Here is a 21,930-nt window from a genome sequence, read left to right as displayed (position 1 = left end):
CCACCCATCCTGCTGCTGTGGCGGCTTGTCTTGGTCCTTGTGGTATGGCTGTTGCCTGTCCACACAGGGTATTGGCTCTGTTTGCATCTTGTGTCCATCAGAAACCACCAGCCATCATGGGAAGAGCAATAACTGTGGTAGCGGACAGATGTGGAGAGGTCAGGTAGACATGTGTCTTCCATCACACCTCAGAGCCTTCCGGTGCCATAGGCGTTGCAGCACCCCACCCTGGGATGGCATAGCCAGAGGACCCCCATGGCTATGTCCTGCTCCATGCCCCTGCTGGCCCAGGCCCAGGCCCCAGCCCCACCATGGCTCCAAGGTATGTGAGCTCCACCCACAGGAGCGCCACCAATGGGGAGCCTTCCCGCCAGGCCTCGCCTTGCCCCATTGGCCAGTGGGGGTGGTGTCCAGAATGCAGCATATGCAAATGAGGCTCCACCCATCATCCCATGCAGCCCAGTGCTGGGTGGTCACGTGGCAACCTCACGTGATGGGCATGGTTTTTTCAGGCTCCTCCCTGGGGTGATGTCACAGCTCTCGCGAGAGCCCTCAGTCCTGCCCCTTAGAGGTGTGAATGGGCGCAGGTGAGCTTCAGGCGGAGGAGCCCCGCCCCCACCTGAGGTCCCGCCCTTAGCCCCGCCCATCCCATCCGAGGAGCCAATGGGAGCGCTGGCCGAGTCTCTCCCCATTGGCTGGCCGCCTGGCATGCAAATGAGCCTCGACGTCACTTCCTCTGCCAGATCAAGCGCCATTTTCTCTTTCTGGCGGTTGATGCGGCGCGGGCGGCGGTGCGGGCGGCGGGCGCTGAGGGAGGCGAGCGCGGGGCGAGGCGCGCGCGGGGCGCCCGGGCACGCACCGAGCGCGGCGGCGCCGGGAGGCGGGGCCTTGGGGCGGGGCCGCGGGAGCGGCGGCACCGGCGGCTGCTCTGGGCGCAGCGCTGAGGGCAGAGCCGCAGTCGTGAGCGGCGGGCGGTGGCGGTGCGGGACCGCGGCGGGCGACGGCGGCGGCCGTAGGAGCAGGAGGAGGAGCGGGAGCAGGAGGAGCAGCAGCAGCGGTGGGGGCTCCCCCTGCAGCCCGGCCGGGTACGTGCGGCGGGGCGGGGCGGAGGGCGGCGAACGCCCTAGTGGCTGCGCGCTTTCGGCTCGACGGACGCTGCGAGCTCGGAGCGGCTTCCCCGGGCGGGCAGGGAGGGACGGGACGGCTCCGGCCGGGCCCCGTCATGTGAGGCGTCTTTCACGGGAGCGCTCCCCCGCTGCCTCGCCGCCGCTGTGGGCTGCGAACAGCTCGTTATCACTGCGCTTCTTGCGTGGTGGTTCTTTAGTTCCAGGTCGCACTTCAGCGATGGAGTGTCTAAGGAACCAGCTTAATAGCTTGCTTTGAAGTCTGTGGATGGATAATATAAATTACTTTTAATTAATTGTTTTAATTTGAACCAGTTTGTGGCAAGCAGTAGCATAGGCAGGAATGGTACACGTACGGAACCAGCACTTCATCACCAATTAATGGAATCGGTTAATGGAATTGTAGTTAATGGGATGCAAAATTACGTTGAATATCCTTATGGCGCCTCAGCCGTGCATATGTTTAGAAAAAAGTTTATGAATAATGTAAACAAACCCAACTCACACAATGCAAGCCATGAAAACCGTTTGAGTGCGCTTGCTCTGTGGTCGAGAGCAGGTAATGGGGAGTTCCAGTTGTCCTGGTCTTTAAACAGAGTAAAAGACACGTGTCAGAGTCCTGTGCTGTCAGAGTTATGAACAACTCACTTTCTGCTGATAAAATTCTGATGAGTAAGTTACTGGAGGGAAATTGGTTGTTGCCCCTAACAGTTTTCTGTCAACAAAAATGCGTGTTTCTGAAAAACAGTTGTAAAGTGCTATAATGAAATACTTAAAAGACTCTTGGGATATCGAATCTATATTCCAGGAATCCTAGTGCTCTTTTTAATAAACTTTCTCTTTAATCAAAAACCGGGAATTTCTTTAGCATAATATTTAGAGGAACTGGGTAAGAAATGAAGTATATTATAAGCTGTAAAAAGACCTATTACAAGGTACACTGTATCTGATAAACTGCAATAATTTCTGTGGTTTGTTTCTTGGAAGTTTTGTACAAAACAACATCCACAAATTACAGTAAATCTTTAGCAACAAGGAAGAGTGCACAGAGTTTTGTTGCACCTTATGTTTTTCCGTTAGGAACTCCTGGATTTGGGCTAAGTCTTGCTGAGTGCTAGTGGAGCTGATTTGTGTTTGAACACTTTAGTCCTTCTGAAACTTGTTGCACAGCCCTGGAGGGGGATTTGTTCAGTTCTGTCCTCTTTGTCAGTTTGGATTATTTGTGCTGTAGACTGTTGTGTGCATTCGTAAAGTGCAAAGTTTTGGGGTCACACTAAGCTGATGAATGCAGCACAAATGCAGTGGTACTTCTTCCTGGAATAGCTGTGTGTAGGCCGTGACTCTTCTGCTCACATACACATGGGGCTGACAGATCCTGCAGGATTTGAGTGTGCTCCATGCAGATGCTTATGTTGCCTAGGATGAACTTGGATCCTGCTGGTTTCAGGTTCTGGCCAATGCCCAGAAGGGACTCCCAAGAGAGTCAAAGCATTTGTGAGTGCATTAGGAAGGCTCCATGAGTTTAAGTGGTAGTGTCCCTTCATCTCTTCTCACCAGCCTAGGATAGCAGGAACTTAGTTGTGTATTAGTGAACCGTCACAATAGTTATTTAAACCACAGTAGCTGAAGTTAGTGATCTTAATTTGCTTTGATTTATTAGGTAAGATGCAGGTTGTTGTGCTGCATCTTCATCTGTGTTATCACACCCCTTACTGCTCATCATTGTGTTAATAGCTGTTGGATGATTGGCATCTTGGTGTTGGGCAAAGTCACCTTTATAACAGGCATGTGGTTTATAGCCCTGAAAAGAGCAGGATTACTGTGACTCTAAGAGATCCAGGATTTGAAATGCCCAGAGGTTTCTGATATAGATGGACAAAGAAGAGTTAAATTTCTTTTCTTACCTGAGGTTTCTGTCAAGTTGCCCTTGGATAGAAATTTAAATATAAGACTATAAAGAGGAACTACTTTGTTGACAAGAACTGCTCTTTATAAGTTTCATTAGAATATATTTTGAATTACAACAGATTAAACGATGAACAAGAATAACATCCATTCTCATCAGTCGACTTTTTTCCTTTGGGAAGCTTTCTTCCCTCTCCTTCCATAGGTTGGAAAAGCTTTGATGGTGCCAAGGTACTTGTGAATCCGGTTAGGGATCTTTCAGAAGGCAGAGATAAGAGTGCGGGAAATGGAACTGACCATGTAATGTGTGGTTGAGTACATACCCAGGTGTGACTTCTTAGAGGACTTGTAAGCTTATCAGAAACAAAACGAAATTGATGAAGGTAAAATGTGGCATAGCCGAGCCAAATTTGCATTCTCCTAGGCAGTTTCTTAGTGTGCCTGTCCTCCTAGCTGCTCTCTGCCATCCAGTGTTCCTGTTCCTTGTATTCTTAGAAATAGGTTGCATGCTTTCTTTCCACTTTGAGGAGTGAAGCCGTTTTTCTTGTTTTCTGAACTAGTACTGAATTGTCAACTTCTAATGAGTTTAATATAATGAAAATAATTCTTTATTGGTGCTTGTCAGTTCTGATAACTGCTGAAATACAAGTTGGTTAGCAAACCTTTCAAAATACTCCAACCCAAATGTTCCAAACCTATAAACTTTTATAAAGGTCCTGTAAAAGGTACAAACTATTTAAAAAGATCAAAGTCTTTATTAAAATCTCTTTCTCATTTACTAATGACAGTTACTAGATAAAAGTAGCAAAAACTAATTCCGTTTCCAAGGTGGATACTGTGAAAGGACAAAGTTCCATAAGTCTTTCATAATTTCCCTGCTCAAAACAGTTCTTTAAGTGGCAGACTAGGGAAGGCCAAGCACTTAGGAACATGTCTAGAGATCTTGCTTCTGTACGGATTGCCGGGTGTCCAGAGAGTTACATTATGGCCATTTTCTCTGTGGATCTTCTAACATGCCTCTTTTCCTGAAAACTCTAGAAAGGCCCGATTATCTAGCGGACTGGATTTTGCTGGAAGTATTTGCATGCCCATTGAAGGGACATAGGTGCATCTTCCTTGTGCCAGCTCCACACCAACTCCATTTTAGTTTGCTTGCAAATGCCTTCTTCCTGTAGGAACACAAACAAAAGTGGTGCAGATTTCATGTAAGGAAAAAAGCTCTCAGTGTGAACAGTCTGTCACTGGAGGAGGCTGCCCAGAGAAGCTACCAAACCTGACTGGCCAAAGCAGAGTGCCCTGGCTGCGGTTAATAGTTCAGCCTGCCTGTAGGAAGCTGGACTGGGTTTCCCCGGAGGTTCCTTCCAAGGCGAATGAGAATGCTTCTAAGAGTAGAAGGAAAGCCATTTTGTGATGACTTCTCACTTTGCAGAGGTACAGTGTTAGTATTTTTGCCTTTTCTTAATGCAGAGAAATGATAGTTAAAGATAGTTTGTAAACTGGTGTCTTTGACTACTGAGATACTGCGCAGACTTACCATCTTTTAGCCTGGTACTGCAGTACTGCTGGAAGGGGAGAGTTGCATTTGTGATCTTTGAAAAACCAAATGTAGTTAGTCGGCTGTTACAATCTATGATAACAGATGTAGAAATGAAAGGAACCTGTAGTCCTGAATAAAGCTCCACTGTGTATATAATTTTGGAGATGTTATCTAAACAAACAACAAATGCAGGAATGGCTTGATGGCTAAAATAGTGAGCAAGAATTGAATGGCCTTCTTAGAACTGAATTTGAGATACTAGCTGCTAAAATTATTCTTTTATTTTGCTAAAAATTTGCCTTGGTTCTGTTCATTAAGTGGCACTGAGTCTGAAAACTCAACCTTTCAAAAATGTTTTTTAAAAGCATCAATTAAAAGCAGTGAAGGAAAAATTTTTGTCTTTTAGATAGGCAGCGCGATAAAATGATCAAGATTCTTGGTAGCCTTAGTTCAGTTTTACTGTAGTCCTTTCATGTTGAATTTGTTGGTTAAGAGTGGAATGTGGACCAACAAATGTGTGCAGCCAAAGTGCAAACTAAAGCCTGAAGAATGTCCAAAATACAAGAAAAATAAATTATTAGTATGAAAATGTGGATAATAAACTGCATAATAGTCAAGAAATTCAACGAGGGCTTAAGGGAATAAGCTTGGAAGGTTAATCTTTTGTGACCTTTATGGTGGGGCATTGCTGGTCTAATGGTTACAGGGACTCCAAGAGGGTAGATTTAGATTAGATATGAGGAAGAAATTCTTAACTGTGAGGGTGGTGAGGCACTGGCAGAGGTTTTCCAGAGAAGGTGTGGATGCGCCATCCCTACAAGTGTTCAAGGCTGGGTGGGATGGGGCTTTGAGCATGGGAGGAGGTTTGGAATGAGATGATCTTTAAAGTCCATTCCAACCCAAACCATTCTGTCATTCTGTGATTCTGGTGTGAGATCCTTTAAGATCCTTACTCCCAAGAAGGTTGTTTAAATACCTGCTGAATGACACTGTTTGCACGTGGTGGCCTTTGGATTGAAGGCCAACTGCTTGAAAACTGGGAAGTAATTTATATTCATGTTTTCTCTGTTGCGGTGGGGGTGTTGGTGTGTTTTTCTTTCTCCTGGATTAAGAATTTCAGGACGATGAATAACCTTCCTCCCTCCCTCTCTCCCTCCCTCCCTCCCGCATTAAGAATTTCAGAATGATTACTGGTAAAGAAAACTGTTGAGGTACATGGATGTTGCATTCTGCACCTTGTAGACTGTTTCTTATTTGTGACGTAGACACGCCTCAAAAATGCATGCTTCACCTTCTACACTAGCATCGGTGTATGAGTTGAAAGACTGAGATGGTGGAACTGTTCCCAGTGGAGTCTAATGTGTTGAACTACACCTCCTTCTGGCTGATCTGGGCATGTTGGTGTCCAGTCAGCTCTGTTGTTACCTGTACTGGAACATGGGGTCGATGTGCATAACCTGTTGTCACAGAGGAACTGATCTTAAATTTTTACCTAGGGGCTCTGCAAACTCCTGATGGACCTTGCTTTGAAAAGAGTATTTTATGTCCAATTTTTGCTCGTTACGTTTTGAGAGAATGCCAGACCAGTTACTCTGATTTATTCCATTCTGTATAGGTTTCTGTTCTACACCCACCCCAATGGCATCAGACTGTCTTCTGGATTTCTTCGTGATAAAAAACACTAGTAAACAAGACTAGCGTCTGTCAAATGGGGTTCCCTCTCCATTTCTCTCTACACACCTTTCCTTTTGGGGGAGAAGAAGCAAAGAATAGTATGTGAGTTGTTTAAATTTTAATTATAAACCCCTCAGTTGTATATTTTATACATAAATTAAGGTTTGGGGGGGTTACATACAGACTGGAACATTTTTCTATATGGTTGGTGGGGTTCGGGGTTTTTGTTTCGTTTTGTGTGGGGTTTTTTCTGAGTTTTCTTTGATTGGTTTTTTGTGGCTTTTTTGGGGGTTTTGTTTTGAGGCTTAGCTTGTAGCTGGTGTCTTACAAGCAAGGGGATTTTGCAACTATTGCATGAAAGTCTTATGATTTGGAGAAGAACTTTTGTGTTGGCAGGGAGCTTGCTTTTTTTTGATAAAGTACAGCTGTTCAAGACATTTGAGACTGTCTGTGCTGAAGTGCTGTCTGGGGATTTCCTTTATTTCTATTTTTTTTTCTTTTTTTCCTGTTCAAGTGTGTCCTGGATGGATAAATTATTTAGCAGTAAGGACTAAGATGTTGTAAATGCTCCTAGATCCTGTCAGCAACTTAAGCACCAAATACTGGAGAAACTTCCAGTGACCTTTTTCAGTGCAGGCTTCGGGTTATGTTTTGCATTCCATGTTCATTGTAGTTTCTTAAAGCTCAGTCTAAATTGCATCTTGCTGTAATCAAGGAAGGAGTTGACAAAGTCTGACATACTTCTAAAGTTGAGCCCATGGGGATATCTTACAACTTTACAGAAGTAGAAAATTCTGCAGGAAATCTAGATTTTACTAGCAACCATATTTTAAGAATGTACATGCATGACAGCAGACAAAATTATCAGAGACTTCTCATCTTGATGACAACATTCAAGTTGAAAGGTGTTGAATTTCTCATTCCTAAATGATAGTGACAGTAATTTTCTGAATCGAACTTAATAAAATTCTGGTGTTCATGTTCTTTTACAAAAACCCTACAAAACCACTATTTCTGCCATGTAGATACAAGGAGAGCTGAAAGAAAAATTTTGAATTTTCTGTAGACAGAAGAAATATAAAGTTTTTGGGGCCCTCCCCAAATTAGATTGTGTTTCCTTTAAAATCAGTCAAGCAATTTAGTGGGAAATATTCATGGACCTGCTTCTTTGGCTTAAGGATTTTGTGTTTCCATATTTAAGAAATGCTATCCTGGCCCATATTAGCAGCAGTGTGTCCAGCAGGAGCGATGGGCTGTGCACTCTGCACTCGGCGCTGGTGAGACTTCGCCTCAAGGCATTGAGGAGCTGGAGTGAGTTCTGAGAAGGGCAGTGGAGCTGGGGAACGGTCTGAGCACAAGTCCTGTGAGGCGTGGCTGAGGGAGCTGGGGGTATTCAGCCTGCAGAAAAGGAGGCTCAAGGGAAGATGTTATTGCTCTCTACAACTGCCTGGAAGGAGGGTGTAGCCAGGTGGGGGTTGCTCTCTTCCCCCAAGTAGCAAGTGACAGGACAAGATCAAGTTGCACCAGGAAAGGTTTAAATGGAGTATTAGGAAAAACTTCTTCAGAAGTATTCAGAAAAACTTCTTCAAAACTGCTTCAGGGTTGCCAAGCACTAGAATGGGCTGGCAAGGGAAATAGTTCAGTCCCCATCTATGGAGGCATTTAAAAGACATGTAGGTGTTGTGATGAGAGACATGGTTAATGATGCACTGACTGTGGTGGGTTAATGTGGACTCGATAATCTTAGAGGTCTTTTCTAACCTAAATATTTCTATTCTAGGATTTTTCAGATTTTAATTCTTATTTTAACACTGTTAAATGCAAGTGCCTGTGTTCAAGTATTTCCTCCCTTTTTTAGTTCTTTTTTATTTTTCCTCTGCATTTTTTTCTTTTTTCTTTATTTTTTTTTTTGGTTGTGTTTTTTTTCCCCCAGGAAAAGTGCAAAATGTTTCAAATTCCTGTTCAAAACCTTGATAATATAAGGAAGGCTCGAAAAAAGGTGAAGGACATTCTTGTGGATCTTGGGCTTGACAGCTGCAGGGAGTTGTTGAAGGTAAAGGATTTGAAAGAGTGTAAATGAATCTGAAATGTGAACTCCTGACAAATATTTCACTTTTTGGTGTATATATGATGCCTCTCTGTCATAGATCTTTTTGGAGGGTCCTTGCTTCAGGGGTTACTCATTACTGACTGCTCACGCCCAGGGCAGGAATTCAGTGTGTTAGTATGTAACAGTGCAAGAGGGTGGGTTTCTTAAAAAGATGTGTCATAGATGGTGCCGTGTATTCTCTTAGTAATGTTTCAACAAGGAAGCAGTACATCTTCAGGAAAAAAATACCACAGACTAATGAATTATTATTTGTGTGCTATGCAGCAATTTTTTTAAATTCTTTTAAAATCTCAAGCAGATGAGGACTTGAGTCTCCTCAAGGACATTCCATCACTTATCAAGGGCAAAGCTCTGATACAAATCCTCAGCATTTCTGAAAATGGATAAGCCTTTAAACTTTGTGTCTGGTGAAAAGTACCAGAATGGTCTTATTGAGTTTTAGTTTGGTTCTGCATCTTGAAAAATATGAACAGGTGTACTGGAGTGATTAATATAGACCTAGTAGCACTGTTGGCACTTAAAGAAAAAAAATTTGTGCATCAATCAGAAAGAAAGCACACCATGAGATTGACAAACCTAATACCAGAAAAGGCGCAAACACAGCAATGTAATTCCGTTTCTTAACAATAGTGTATTTCAGTGAACTGCTGCATAGGCTTTATTTTTTTGGCTGTTGAGTATATTCTCAACTTAATGTTGACCAAAGTTAAGAGATTGATTGCTTCTGTATGGCAGTACTAAAGTATGGTTAACACTCTATAAGGATGCTGTTGTCTCTTTTGTGGTGGTTTCTCTCTGAAACTCTGTAAGTAACTGAGAAAAAATTGTTCAAGACTACATGCATAATTGATTTTGGAACATTCTTTGTCATTGCAGTTGAACAGTGTTGTATATATCTAAATGTAATAGCTCAAGGAAAATTATAATGGCTAGTAATTTCCATTTACTTGCTGTTTTTGTTTTGTTAATATTGTTCTATGGTCACACTTCTAACTCAGAAGCTGGGTCTGTCTTGACCATTTGAAGTAGGAATGTTTTGATGGTGACAGGTTTTTACTATGAAATTGGTTGTGGTCCCTTTGATTGTTGCATAGACTTCAATGGTAAATAATAAGTTGTTTTGTATTTGATTGGGTTTTTGGGGTTATGTATAATGTGCATTTAGTTGGTTTTGCTTCATTTTAAATAACTGATGGTGGTGGGAAACTGGGCAGACATTTCCACTATGGAAAAACCTCTATGAGATTTGGGCCAAAAATACCATATTAGGGTTTTTTTTTGCAAATAATTCTCCCTCAGCCAAGTTCATAACTTCAGTTTGCTTTTTCCATGTAATCTGTGTCTGATTTTGGTACAACTTTAGCAGTAGAAAAGTGTTTTTTATAGCTTGATTTGTACTTGGTTCATATGATGGTGGTATTTCTTTTTGGTAGCACGGGGTGTGTGAAATTTTAATAAAACTTGAAGACCATCTAGTGGGAAGTACTTAAAGTTTGCTTTCTCAAATATTGAGATTGCTTTTTGGGCTCTTTATGAAGTATCTGGACAATGTAAGAAGTGGATTGAAATATGATATGCTAATGTTGCCTTAAGTTTTAGCTTTTGTTACCTGCATCTGGTCTTAGAATTGGTCTTGCAGTGTTGTAATAAGACGTGATAATGTTTGTGAGGAAGATGAAGGAATATCATGTATGACTAGTACCTCTCTGTAGCTTAGAGACCAAAGGGATTAGTTTTTAGGGTAATCGATCTCTGCTAGGAAGAAAACATGACCATTTTGGCTGGAGTACTGGTTTGATTCTCCAGGTAGTGCCTTTAAATAGACTGTAAGGTTGGAGGTTTTCTCTTAGTAGACTCTTTCAGCTCCTCTAACATACTGTGATCTTGAGGGCCATGAAGATGATCAGAGGGCTGGAGCACCTCTGCTCTGAAGCTGAAGACATGCTGAGAGAGCTGGGGTTTTTAGCCTGGAGGAGAGAAGGCTTTGGGGAGACTTAATTGCAGTCCTGCAGTACCCGAAGGGGGCTCATAAAAAGGAGGGAGAGGGACTTTTTATATTGACAGATAGAGACAGGACAAAGGGCAGCAATGTTTTAAACTGAAAGAAAGTAGATTTAAATTAGATGGTAGAGGAAGAAATTCTTTGTTCAGAGGGTGCTGAGGCATTGGCACAGTTACTCAGAGGAGCTGTGGATGCCCCATCCCTGGCAGTGTTTAAGGTGAGGTGGGATGGGGCCCTGGGCATCATGGCTCGGTGAGTGGCATCCCTGCCCACGACAGGCTAGATGATTTGTAGGGTCCTTTCCAACCCAAACCATTCCATGATTCTGTTCTAGGATTCTGTGTCATCATTTAAACTCTCAGCTTTTTATGGTTTTGTTATGGAAAACCATGATAGTTTTAATACAGAAGGGAGAACAGTTCTTAGTTTAAAAATGTTTTTCTCTTGAACTTAAAAATGCCTGTTATGCATCAGGATCAGTCAGGCTTCTCAGACAGCTTTGTTCCTTTCTTTTTACCCTTCTGGTTTTGTCCCCTCCTGGAAGTGAGAAATGTGGGAAGGGCATAACTAATTAGCACATCTCTGTTTAAAGCAAGCGTTCACATCAGGCATTTGTACCACTAATTGTATTGATAAGAATGGTTGTTTTTATTAGTATGTATTCCTCTGTAGGAAATAGCAGTTTCAGCAAAATTATCTATACGTGTTATGTGTGTTTGACTTGTGGGAATCTGGTGTTTAAGTGTAGGAGCCTGTCTCTCAAACCAAAAACAACATATTTCAGATAAGCCAGAAACTTTGAGAAGCCTTTTTTTAACAGTGTGTAATTCACTCCAGCATGTTCAGCTGAAAAAGTTTTAGTAAATCTCAAGCCTCCATTTTCTCTATCAAAAATAGCTCTCTAAAGTTCTCAGATTTCTCTTGTTCTATGCAAGGAGTTCTTGCTAAGATTCCTGGGGTTTTTGTGTGGGTTTATTTTTTCGGTTGGTGGGGGTTTTGTTTGTTTGTTTGTTTGGGTTTTTTGGTTTGGTGGTTTTTTGGGGTGGTGGTTGGTTGGTTGGTTGTGGGGTTTTTTAGGATTGGTTGAAGGGCAAATACATGACTCATTCAGTGTCTAGGTGTTGGTTAGATTGCAAGGGATTTGTTTATTATTGCCCTGAGCTTTTCGGGATTCTCTCTGAGCATACTTGACAGTTGAAAAGGTAGACAGCATATTGCAGACTCAGCTGCATTCTTGAATAATGAAGTTAAAATCAGATTATCACTGGCATGATATTCTGTCTTACTGTAATTTGCTGAACACACAGGAATGCTCAGTGGTGCAGATGGACAAGAGCCTGCATTAAAGAGGATTCTATAGTTGTTTGATTGTTGAAGCTTTGTTTGTCCTCGTTGCTGACTATATTCAGTGTTGCTGCTAAATTTCACATAACACAAAATGTTAGATTTATAAATTTCACTCCTTTCATAAGGTTATCTGATCTTAAGTGTTACATATGTACTTCTGCTGTTGCAGTGGGGTTTGGTGCAGAGTTGGAAATCATGCCTTTTCTAAGTAATCTACAGTTTTGAGTGAAGAGAGATTTATGAAAGGGAAGAATGTGAGGGGAGAAGAGATGCAAGTTTTATGGGCAAAGCCTGGATTTGTAGCCTGTGTTTCCTTCAAAGCATTCTGGTGTGCTGTTGAATAGAGTTTAGAGTCTTCAGAAATGCCCAGTAAATATGAATCTAGGTGGGGGTTTTTTTGTTTGTTTTTTATTTGTTTTTTTGTCCCATTAAGTTTGTGTTTAAATATGTGTGGGTCTTAGAAATCTGGAGGTGAACTTAGTATTTTTAGGGTAATAGCTGTCTTTGGCTTGAGGGATGTGAACTGCTCTGATGGGATTAATTAGAAGAAGGCTGTAAAGGACAGTTGCTTTCCCTGACAGAGTTGATGCAGGCACAGTAATATTGTTGCATTTGCAGCTTCAGGAAAAATAGCTTTTGGAAATCAGATTCTGTGAAGGTGTTTTGGTTTTCCAAGTTAAAAGTATAACGGTGCTATGCAGATTTAATACTAAAACCTGTTGTAAATGGTAGTGGTAAGTTAATACATGGAAGTAAGCAATAAAATATTACCAGTGAAGGAGGAGGAAGGTAGAAGGGAAAAATAGTTTGAGTGTTCACTGTGAACTTGGCTGGAAGCAGTGGAATTTGAGTGTAAATGTTTTCACTCCCTATATTATTTTCAGTAACTGTGAAATGTTCAGAATTCCTACTCTATTACCAGGTAGTCATATGAACAAATATTTGAGGTAAAATAAATCAAAGATGGTCAAAGAAGTAATTTCTTTGAATGAAATTTTGGGACCTCAAGTCATGCTGTCTTTGTGTGGTTTTTCTTTTTCTTATTTCCTATTGAGAATTTCTTTATATTCAGAAAAGACTGCAAAAGCCTTGTTTTCATTTCTTGTTTTTATTTTACTTTTAGAATCTTAAAAGTTTTGATGCAGGTGAAAACTACTTTTGTAACACTTCATGGAGTGATGTATCTCCTTGGGAGCCTGTGGGCAAAAAGAAGGTATGTATGTTTGTGACACAAATTCTGGGTAAACATGCTGGGTGGAGTTGCTGAATTTCACAGTTTTTAGAAATTGGAATGCAGCTTTTTTATGGAAAAAAAATTAGCTTTAATATTTGTTTTCTAAATGCTATTAGTCAGGGAATAATCTTACATTTCCTGCTTGTTTTTTCCAGTAATGCAACTGGTTATGGGGACTCAGTTACCATTTGGAGTCTTTAAGGATACAACCCTGAACATCAGTGTTTAAGATTTCACGCTAATGTTCCGCCTTTTTAGCCTAACCTAATGTGTAGTCTTAGCATGGCCTTGTGTACAACATGGCTCCTGTTTCATTGGAAGGGTGAAAATGTGATTGTGTAGATGCAAGTGGATTAAGATGAAATTATTATTAGTGGCTTGGTGTGGGGTGGCAGTGGAAAACTTTCCAGTTGGATTTGTTAGTGAAGCAGCTTTTAGTTTTGTATAGCTAGACTCTACAAGAAAGGCAGGGTTGAGGTGAACAATTCTATAATTTTACATAGTAGCAAGTTTCTAAGATGCTGTGTATAGAGTAGAGGAGTATGTCCAGAAAAAAATTTAGACATGCCAGTCTTGCTGAAGAGTCTTGGAGCCCCTCATTGCCTCCTTATAGAAGACCTGTCAATAAAATTCAGTGTGGAGTTGGTAACGCGTTGCTGTGGAACAGATTTGCCAAACTGCGTCTTTTGAATACTAACCTTGTGCCTATCCATTTTCTTTAAACAATTTTGGTTTATTAATGTATATCATTTGCATATCATGTTGCCTAGATTTGGGAGAAGTTGGTCTTTCAGGATGTTCTATTCCAAAGTTGTTGCTGTAAGGGGAAAATAAGTTATTTCCTCCTGTAAACTCAGTAAGCTGGAGAGGATAGATGTCTGTGTAAATGAAGTTGATGGCTTCCACCGCTCATACTATTTTTAGGGAGACATTAACAATTGTGGAAGAACGTTGTTTTTGGAGGCTGTCCTGTCTTTCTGCATGATTCTAGGTTGTGGGAATGTGAAACTACACATCAGAAAGCGTTACTACGTTCTGGGAGAGGTTCTTTGAAGGAGGACTAATTGAGTTTATCACAATGTCTCTAATAAGCCTTCTGGCTTCATTTTTACAGCTGAAGGTTGTGTTGGTCTATCTCCAAGATGCTTTGTTTTTCCTGAGTGGCTTGTAACTCCTGTCTAATTTTTTGTAAAACTGGCATGCCATTGGTAGACTTATGAACAGAAAAAGCACATGAGTATGCAAGGAGAACATGCTGGCAGAATAGTTTGTAAAGCTGTTTCATACGGAGAGTATCAAAGCTGCACGCTTCCACATGCTTCTGTTCTGCTGAAAGAGAATTGTTTGGAATTTTTTCTTCGTCATTTTACTCCTTCAGAAGTAGTGAGGCATATCTTCTAGTAATGTTCTGTGTGCTTCATTAGTTTAGTAGTGTCAATGGCCTTTCTTCAGGTGGGAAACTTCAAGATTGATGCATCTGCTAATTTGCTTTGTTACTATTTACTGGCAGCTGAGATGAGACACCTGAAGGGTATAAATAGAAGATAACTCAGTGATAGCTTAGCAGTATGCTTCTTCAGCAGCCTTAGCCAGCCAGTGGCATTGTCTGACCCGGTCTTTTGGATTTGGAGCTTAGATTTTGGTGATCATCACGAGACTCTCTTGGTACTGCTATTGGATGGCTGTCTGGGCTGTCTGTTGTCTGTAGATGGCTGACTGTAACCTGCATGGCAGGATTTTTTGCATCACAAAAAGCCCCCAAACCCTGCACGTGTTGTGTTACTGTTCTTCACGGTGTGTCACTGTGATGTGTGTGGGAGATCCAACTGGACTGGATGCTCTTGTGGCAGAACAGTGTGTTCCCTCTGGGCTCTGTTTCATGGGGGCAGAAATCAGTGAGGTGAAAAACATATCTGAGGGAACAGACAGATGCCACTAGATTTTTGAGAGTGCAGATTTGTCACATGGATGATGCTGTGACTGATCGTGTAGTTTTTGGCGGGAGCCAGGATTAACTTCCTGGGAAGATGATCAGATAAAGCAGCTGTTGATGGGGCTACCAGTTTTTCAGAAAGAATAAATAAGGTTCATATGGATATGAAAAGCTGTGCTGTCATGTGACATAAAACTGAGGGAGCAAACCACTGCTTAGTGCAAGATAGAAGTGTTCTTAAGCAGTTAAAATGTTTTCCTGAGAAGAATGTGTATGCTCTATACTGAGCATTTTTGAGTAAATTTTCTAAAAAATTACCCTGATGGGATGACCAGAATGTGTGAGTTAATATAAATTGTATGTGTGAGTTAATACATTGCTGCTTTATCATAAAGGGGGTTTTTACTACTTTCTGTTATTTTGGCTCCAAAAGAATGTTCTTTAAAAAGTCAGTTGTTTATGGCTTTGCTGGGAAGGTACATCGGGAGACTTTTCAGTGAAGAATAGGCTGTTGAAATACAGAAAAAAAAAGCCTATTCTGTCTTTTCTCTTTTTGTCCAGTAGATAGGAGCTGACCCTGAACTAAATAAAGCTCTATAAGTGTCATATTAAAAGGGCTGCTATTCCTAATGCTAAACTTCTATGTGCATACAAGTGGAAATATAAATTTTTCCTGGCTAGTTCTGTGATTCCTGTATTTAAAAACATGCAGGCTTTGGAATGACTTCTTGTGAACTAGGAGAGAAGTCAACTCATTTAAGACTTCTTAGTAAATTATAATGAAACAAAAAAGTCGCAAATGTTTCTCCCCTTAAGTATGTCATCTTTAAATCTGCTTTTCAAAACCAGAAGAATGAGATGATACATGCTGTACATCCAGTGAAGGCATTTTTGACAGGTGATAGTGCGAATTTAAACAGATACCAGTGGCGTAGGAACTGGCAGTTTCTAAGTGGATGTTTTTCTTTTGTTTGCAGAGATACAGAACAAAGCCATACTGCTGTAGCTTATGCAAGTTCTCATCCAAATGGCTTACTTCTTTCAAGAATCACTTGCATCGTTACCATGAGGATGAAATGGACCAAGAAATGGTGGTTTCTTGCCCAAAATGTGCATTTTCCTCTCGTTCCAAAGTAGTGGGAGAACACGTCTGGATGTTTCATTCGTCTAATAAACGAATACAGAACTATACAGTCAGTATTTTGGATGGCATGAAACAATTTAGGAGTGACATCATAAACTTCACGTGTCTAAAATGTCAATTCACAGACACCTTGTATTACAATATGAAGAAACATGTGCTGATAAACCATTTTAAAAACATACTAAGTGTATATTTTGGAGAGAAATGTGATGAAAGTACACCAAATTCATTTGAGTTCTACTGTAAAAAATGTAATGCTCCTGCAAACAGCCCAGATTCTTTAATGTACCATATCTTGACAGCTGAAACACACAGAGACCTGGAGAACAAACTTCGATCTCTGATTTCAGAACATATTAAAAAGCCTGGATTTGTGAAACAAATGTATATTGCTCCAAAGCCTGTCCTGGCTATAGCAACAGCTGCTCCATCTGCAGGACCTGCCGCTGTCCCAGCAGGTTCTGTGACAACTCCAGCCTGCATCCAGGTTGCATTTCCACAGAATAATCAAAATCAGAGCATGGTGCAGACGCAAGCAGTTCAGAACACAGATGGACCAGTGACGGTCCTAAGTGCCTCTGGCAGCCTCCCACAAACCACCTGTGCTCCTGCTGCTACATCCTCTCACGTCGCCCTTGTGCCCAGCAATCCTCCTGTGCCTCAGAACAACCTTGGTATCCAGTCGTCCCCTTCACAGCCCGTTGTTGTTTCTCATCGGCTCCCTCTGCATCATTCTGTTGGGACAGTAAGTAGAGCTGTGGCCTCTGCAGTTCTTCCTCTTAATCAGCCCATCAGGCCTACGCTCTTCCCTGTTAATCAGCCCGTTGGTACTATAAACAGTCCCATTCCAGCTGGAACGCTCTCTGCTACGCAACCTGTTGGCACTGTGAATCCATCAGTTGCACCAGGAGTCCTCCCTGTGAACCAGCCAGTTGCTCCAGGAATTCTGTCTGTCAGCCAGTCACTTGGGAACACGAACAGACCCATTGATTCCAGGGTCCTTCCTATGACGCAGACAGTTGGGTCAAGTCTTCTCCAGCTTAACCAGCCTATTGCTCCTGGGGTGGTTCCTGTCACACAGCCTGTTGGACCTGGATTCCTTCAGCTTAATCAACCTGTTGCTCCAGCAGTTATCCCAGTAAACCAGCCAGTTCAGCCTCCGGTTTCTCAAAGCACAACTTTTTTGACTGCGGGCTCTATACTGAGGCAGTTGATTCCCACTGGCAAGCAGGTTAATGGGGTACCTACTTTCACACTGGCCCCTGTCTCAGTAACTTTGCCTGTACCTCCTGGTGGTGGAGTAGCGACTGTGTCGCCTACGCAGGTGCCTGTCCAGCTCGTGCAGTCAGGGTCGGTGCCTCAGCTGTCCCAGTTGTCAGCCAATGCTCCGTCTCCTCCTGTGGTTCTGACCTCTGAGAATGTATCCCTGCAGGCCTCCCCACCTGCTCCTGAAACAAGCCAGGCTGTCAGACAGGCCAAGCAGTGGAAGACCTGTCCTGTTTGTAATGAGCTTTTCCCGTCAAATGTCTATGAGGTGCACATGGAGGTGGCCCACAAACCCCGTGAAGTAAAGGTAGAAACCCCAGAACCTCACAAACTTGCAGCTTGCGCAGTCTTTCTGAGGATGACAGAAAAGGCCATCTGGTGTTACGATTGTAAATGTTTTCTCTGTGAGGAAGAGCTTATGAAGCATATCTTCATGCATGGCTTATCTTGCTTGTTTTGCACAGGTACTTTCTTTGACTTAAAAAGCCTAGTGGAGCACAACAAAACTTCACACAATGGGAAAAAGCAGTTGCATGCAAGTTACAGTAACAAAGGAATTCAGCTAGGTGATGATGCTCAGGGTGGCCTTGTATTTCCACACTTCGATTTCAACACAGTGCTACCAGATGAAGACATGGGTGAAAGAGAGGTACATTTGGTAGTGTTTGTTGGAATATGTTCGTCAATTCTTGTCCCTGTTTACATCAAAGTGAAACCTCAGACAGCACAAGTGAACAGGAGATGCACCAGAAAAATGTTCACCTGTCCGTTTTGCTTAGGTACATTTGCTGGTAGAGAAACCTATGAAAAGCATTTGAAAGAGAGGCATCATGTAATGCCAACTGTGCATACCCTTTTAAACTCTCCTGCTTTCAAGTGCATCCACTGTTGTGGTGTGTACCCTGGAAATATGACTCTGACAGCTATTGCTGTGCATTTGCTCCGTTGTAGAAGTGCTCCCAAAGACACCAATTCAAGCCTGAAGATGCATCTTGAGCACACTGAGAGGAAAGAGCTGCTGATTGTGAATGGTGAGAAACATCTTTCTGTGGTACTGAAAAGAAAGCAATCAGATTCCTGCTTTGTTGCAGAAGACCAAAGGAATAAGGAACAGCAGCCTCCAAGCTTAAATACTGGCATAGCTCTGTCTCAAGAGAACGAAGTGAATTCAGGAGTAGTGCCTTTCAAACGACAGAAAATTAGGACTGAGATGAGGAAGCTTCCTTCCAGTGAGGATCTTCGCTTTCTAGCGGTAGATCCTAATCAGTATGATCACAATTCATATGAGGCACAAAAACAGTTTTTGTCAGACTACTTTCACAAGAGGCCATATCCTTCTAAAAAAGAGGTGGAATTACTTTCTTTGCTGCTATATGCGTGGAAAATTGATGTTGTATCATTCTTTGGAAAAATGAGGAGTACATGCTTAAAGGCGATAAAACATCAGAAACCATCTGTGCTGATGGGTTTCAGTATGTCTGAACTAAAAAACATTAAGCACAGTTTGAATCTAAAAGATGGACCGTTGGATATGTAAGCAGCTTTTTATAACAGCTAAATGCAATCCATAGTTGCATACTTAAAATTTAGCAGTTCATTATATTGTTTATTTTGACTTGCTGACTGGCCTGTTAAAGGGTGCAGTAATACAAAAAGTATCATTCACTTGTGACTGTTATTGTGAAAGGCACACGTAGTTGTGTATTTTAAAAGCTAAAACCTTCAGATTTAAACATCTGGAATTTGTTTTAGCTTTTTACCTTCCCTGGGGGTAGTGGGGTTTTTTGTTGTTTTTGTTTTGTTCCATTTCCATTTCTTTCTCTTCGCCTCCAGGCTCCCATTACATTTTTTTTATACCACCATATAAAACCCTTGTCCTTGTTAAAACCAAATTTTATTTTATTTTATTTTATTTTATTTTATTTTATTTTCTGCAGTGTCATCTTTTCTAAGTAATAAAATGTGTAATGTTGGTTGAAAGAACAAGGTAAACTATGTGAAAAAGATGTATTTGCTTATTTGTATTTTTAAGTCCTGATATTTTTGACCTCTTTCTGGTTCATCTACTGGAGAAGTGATTGTGACCATTACATCCATTGCCCCTTCAAATTCCCAGTGCACTGGTAGCAGTGAAATACATGGCATTGTGGATTTTTTCCCAGTCAGGATACCTGTGCCAGTGAAGTCTGGTGGTCTGTAGTTATGCTGAGTATTAACATGGTGAGGACTAAGGGGCTTTTGGGTGCCCATTGAAGAGTTACAGTTGAACTGACTTGGAATGGTTGTGTTATCTGTTAAATAGATCTTGCTAGCCAGAAGTGTTTATCCTTTTAATTTGGTGTTGAAGCCTAGTTGACCTATTGTTCGAAGCTTGGCTACAGCATTTATTTATTTCCTTTTTCAAAAACCAAACCCAAGTTGCTTTGATACATGGGGTATATGACCTCTGTGCACATCACTTATGTGTAGAAGCCCTTTCCAAATATCACCCAAATTTGGTGGAAAATTGGACATTTTAAATGGCTGTTTTGTGAGGTAGTAACTGAGCAGAGCCTACTCCCCAGCAGATTAGATCCCTGGCTTGAAGTCCCTTGGGTCAGAAATAATACAGACTGAACCTGCAACCTGGATTGGTAGCATCAAGACTTGAAACTGTTAAGTACCTGAGCCGGTGCTACTAATGTAATACTTGGTTCTTGTTGGCCTGTAGAGAGCATTACAATAGTATAAAACCCAAACAGACTTCCCTCGAGTATGGACGAACATCTCTGTTGGAGATTACAGAAAAACTGTTGGGAAGGTTCACTTGAGTTGAGGCACAAACTGGCAGCCACATCGAGGCCTTATTGAATACTGTCCTTTCTGGATATGCTTGTTTTCATCTGGCTTGTCAAAGAGTGCCTCTGGTATCAAGAGCCAGTTATCGAATAAATAACCTGTAAGATGCATTGGTTTGATTTCCTCCTCTTCATCCCCCTCTTCCCAGCCTCCTTTCTAAGAAGGAAAAAATAGGGTTCACTTGTGCCAGTGTTAGTAGGAGAGTGTGGTATGCCCAAGCTTATTTCTATTTTTTAAGGTAGTAAGTAGACTTTTTCCCTGTGCCATAGTTCTTAAAACAGATACAGAATGTTGTATTGCTGTTTCTGGAAGGGTGTGACATTTTTAGCAGAATTCGATGACTTCCTGCTTGAAGTTCTACAAGGTGTTTGGAGTTATATTTTGGATAAAATCTTAGTATTTTCATATCGATTGCTTCAAAGAATTTTAATGTATATGTAACATACAGTTACTTAGAGAGAACCTGCTGTTTGGAAGAACCTAGTAATTTAATAGCAGTGTTAAAAAAACATAGTATTTATGGGATCAGTTGCATGCCCCACCCCAAAAAGTAATTAAGAAACAGTATGTTCTTACAGCTTCATAATAGCTGATTAAAAATTAGGCAATAAAATATACTCTGCCATAACACACAGTTCCTGAAACCTGTTCAGAGGGCTTTGAGGAAGAGGGATGCTCTCTAGAAGTCCTGAAATACAGGCACTTACTGTTGCTCTTACAGCCTCTACCTTGTGAGCCCTGTCGTCTTTGGGGCAGTTCTGCTGGTGAGACTTCAGCACTGGGGAGTCTGGCAGTGGGCAGCTGGGGAAAGCATGCCACGAATTGGGAAAGATTGTAGAGAGAACTACATGGCTGTGGGGAGCTGGGAAGTCATTTCATGGTTCATTAAGGGAACAATCCAGTCTTACCAGAGTTTTCCTACAATATCCAGTGTTGATGTTAAACCTTTTATTTATTGGATTTTGATTTCATAGTTTCAAATAAACCAGATTTTTAACTTTCTCTTAGGTGTGTCTACAAATGATTGCCTATCCATCCTCTTCCCTCTTTTAATACATTCAGAGGACTTTGTGAACATTTCTTTTGGTGCAGAATAGCTGTTGAAAGAGACGAGGAATGTAAGAGAAAGTAAGATGTAGAACTTGGATCTAGATGCGTCAGGTAGATCTTAGTGCATTGCAGTAATTACATATTATCTCAAATATTGATAGCTGTGGTTTTTTTAGAGGCTGATACTCCTAAATCTTGTTAGTAATTTGCTATCACTAAATGCTTGTGGTCTTGTTAAGTGGGTACTATAGAAATAAAAACCAAATTAATTTTGAAGTACGAAAGTGGTGACTGAGAACACAGTATGGTTGTGGTTTTCAGGAAAGCCAAGGAGCTTGAAAACAACCAAGTTAAAAACCAGTGCCTTAACTAGATCAGGCTTTTTACTCTAGGCTTTTCACAGGTGATGTCATTTGGATAAAAAGTGTTAGTTGGGAAAAACAGTGCTGCCCCTGCCTCGGGCTCCACATGGGCAGTTGTAATTGCCTCTCCGCGCTTCTCCTAAGGGCAGAGCCTCACACTGCTGGGAATGGGAATGGGAAGACAGTGGAGCTGCCCTCTGCAGCAGACTTTACAAATACAAGTCCTTGAAGCATGGAGCTCTGGTCCAGTGTGAAAGAAGGCCAGTTGAGAAGAACGCTGGTTGGCTTGCAGGATGGTTGTTGCAAGTGCTTGTTTCATACGACACTGAAAAGGCCCCAAATCTGCGTGTATTCTGCTTCTGAAATACACTGATGTGGAGAGGCGTCTGTGTTTGAGCAAAAAC

General features: G+C 41.7%; 1 protein-coding gene across 4 annotated transcripts; it reads left to right on the top strand.

Annotated features, from left to right (window-relative positions):
* The first annotated feature begins 842 nt into the window (after positions 1–842).
* On the top strand, positions 843–21,116 carry ADNP2 (ADNP homeobox 2). Of its 4 annotated transcripts, none has more exons than XM_066323434.1 (5): positions 843–1,085; positions 6,182–6,338; positions 8,174–8,293; positions 12,823–12,912; positions 15,844–21,116. In XM_066323434.1, exons 3-5 carry the CDS (start codon positions 8,186–8,188, stop codon positions 18,811–18,813), a joined length of 3,168 nt encoding a protein of 1,055 aa, XP_066179531.1. In that variant the 5' UTR covers positions 843–1,085; positions 6,182–6,338; positions 8,174–8,185; the 3' UTR covers positions 18,814–21,116. The 4 variants fall into 4 exon arrangements, with proteins under 4 accessions (XP_066179531.1, XP_066179540.1, XP_066179521.1 ...); XM_066323424.1 differs by having other exon boundaries at positions 844–1,085; positions 6,182–6,342; XM_066323443.1 differs by lacking the exon at positions 6,182–6,338.
* Positions 21,117–21,930: the final 814 nt, after the last annotated feature.

The sequence above is a fragment of the Sylvia atricapilla genome, chromosome 1 (assembly GCF_009819655.1).
Source record: "Sylvia atricapilla isolate bSylAtr1 chromosome 1, bSylAtr1.pri, whole genome shotgun sequence".
Lineage (NCBI taxonomy): Eukaryota > Metazoa > Chordata > Aves > Passeriformes > Sylviidae > Sylvia > Sylvia atricapilla.
Note: the sequence above shows the minus strand (reverse complement) of the source record. Positions and strands in the feature narration are given on the sequence as shown.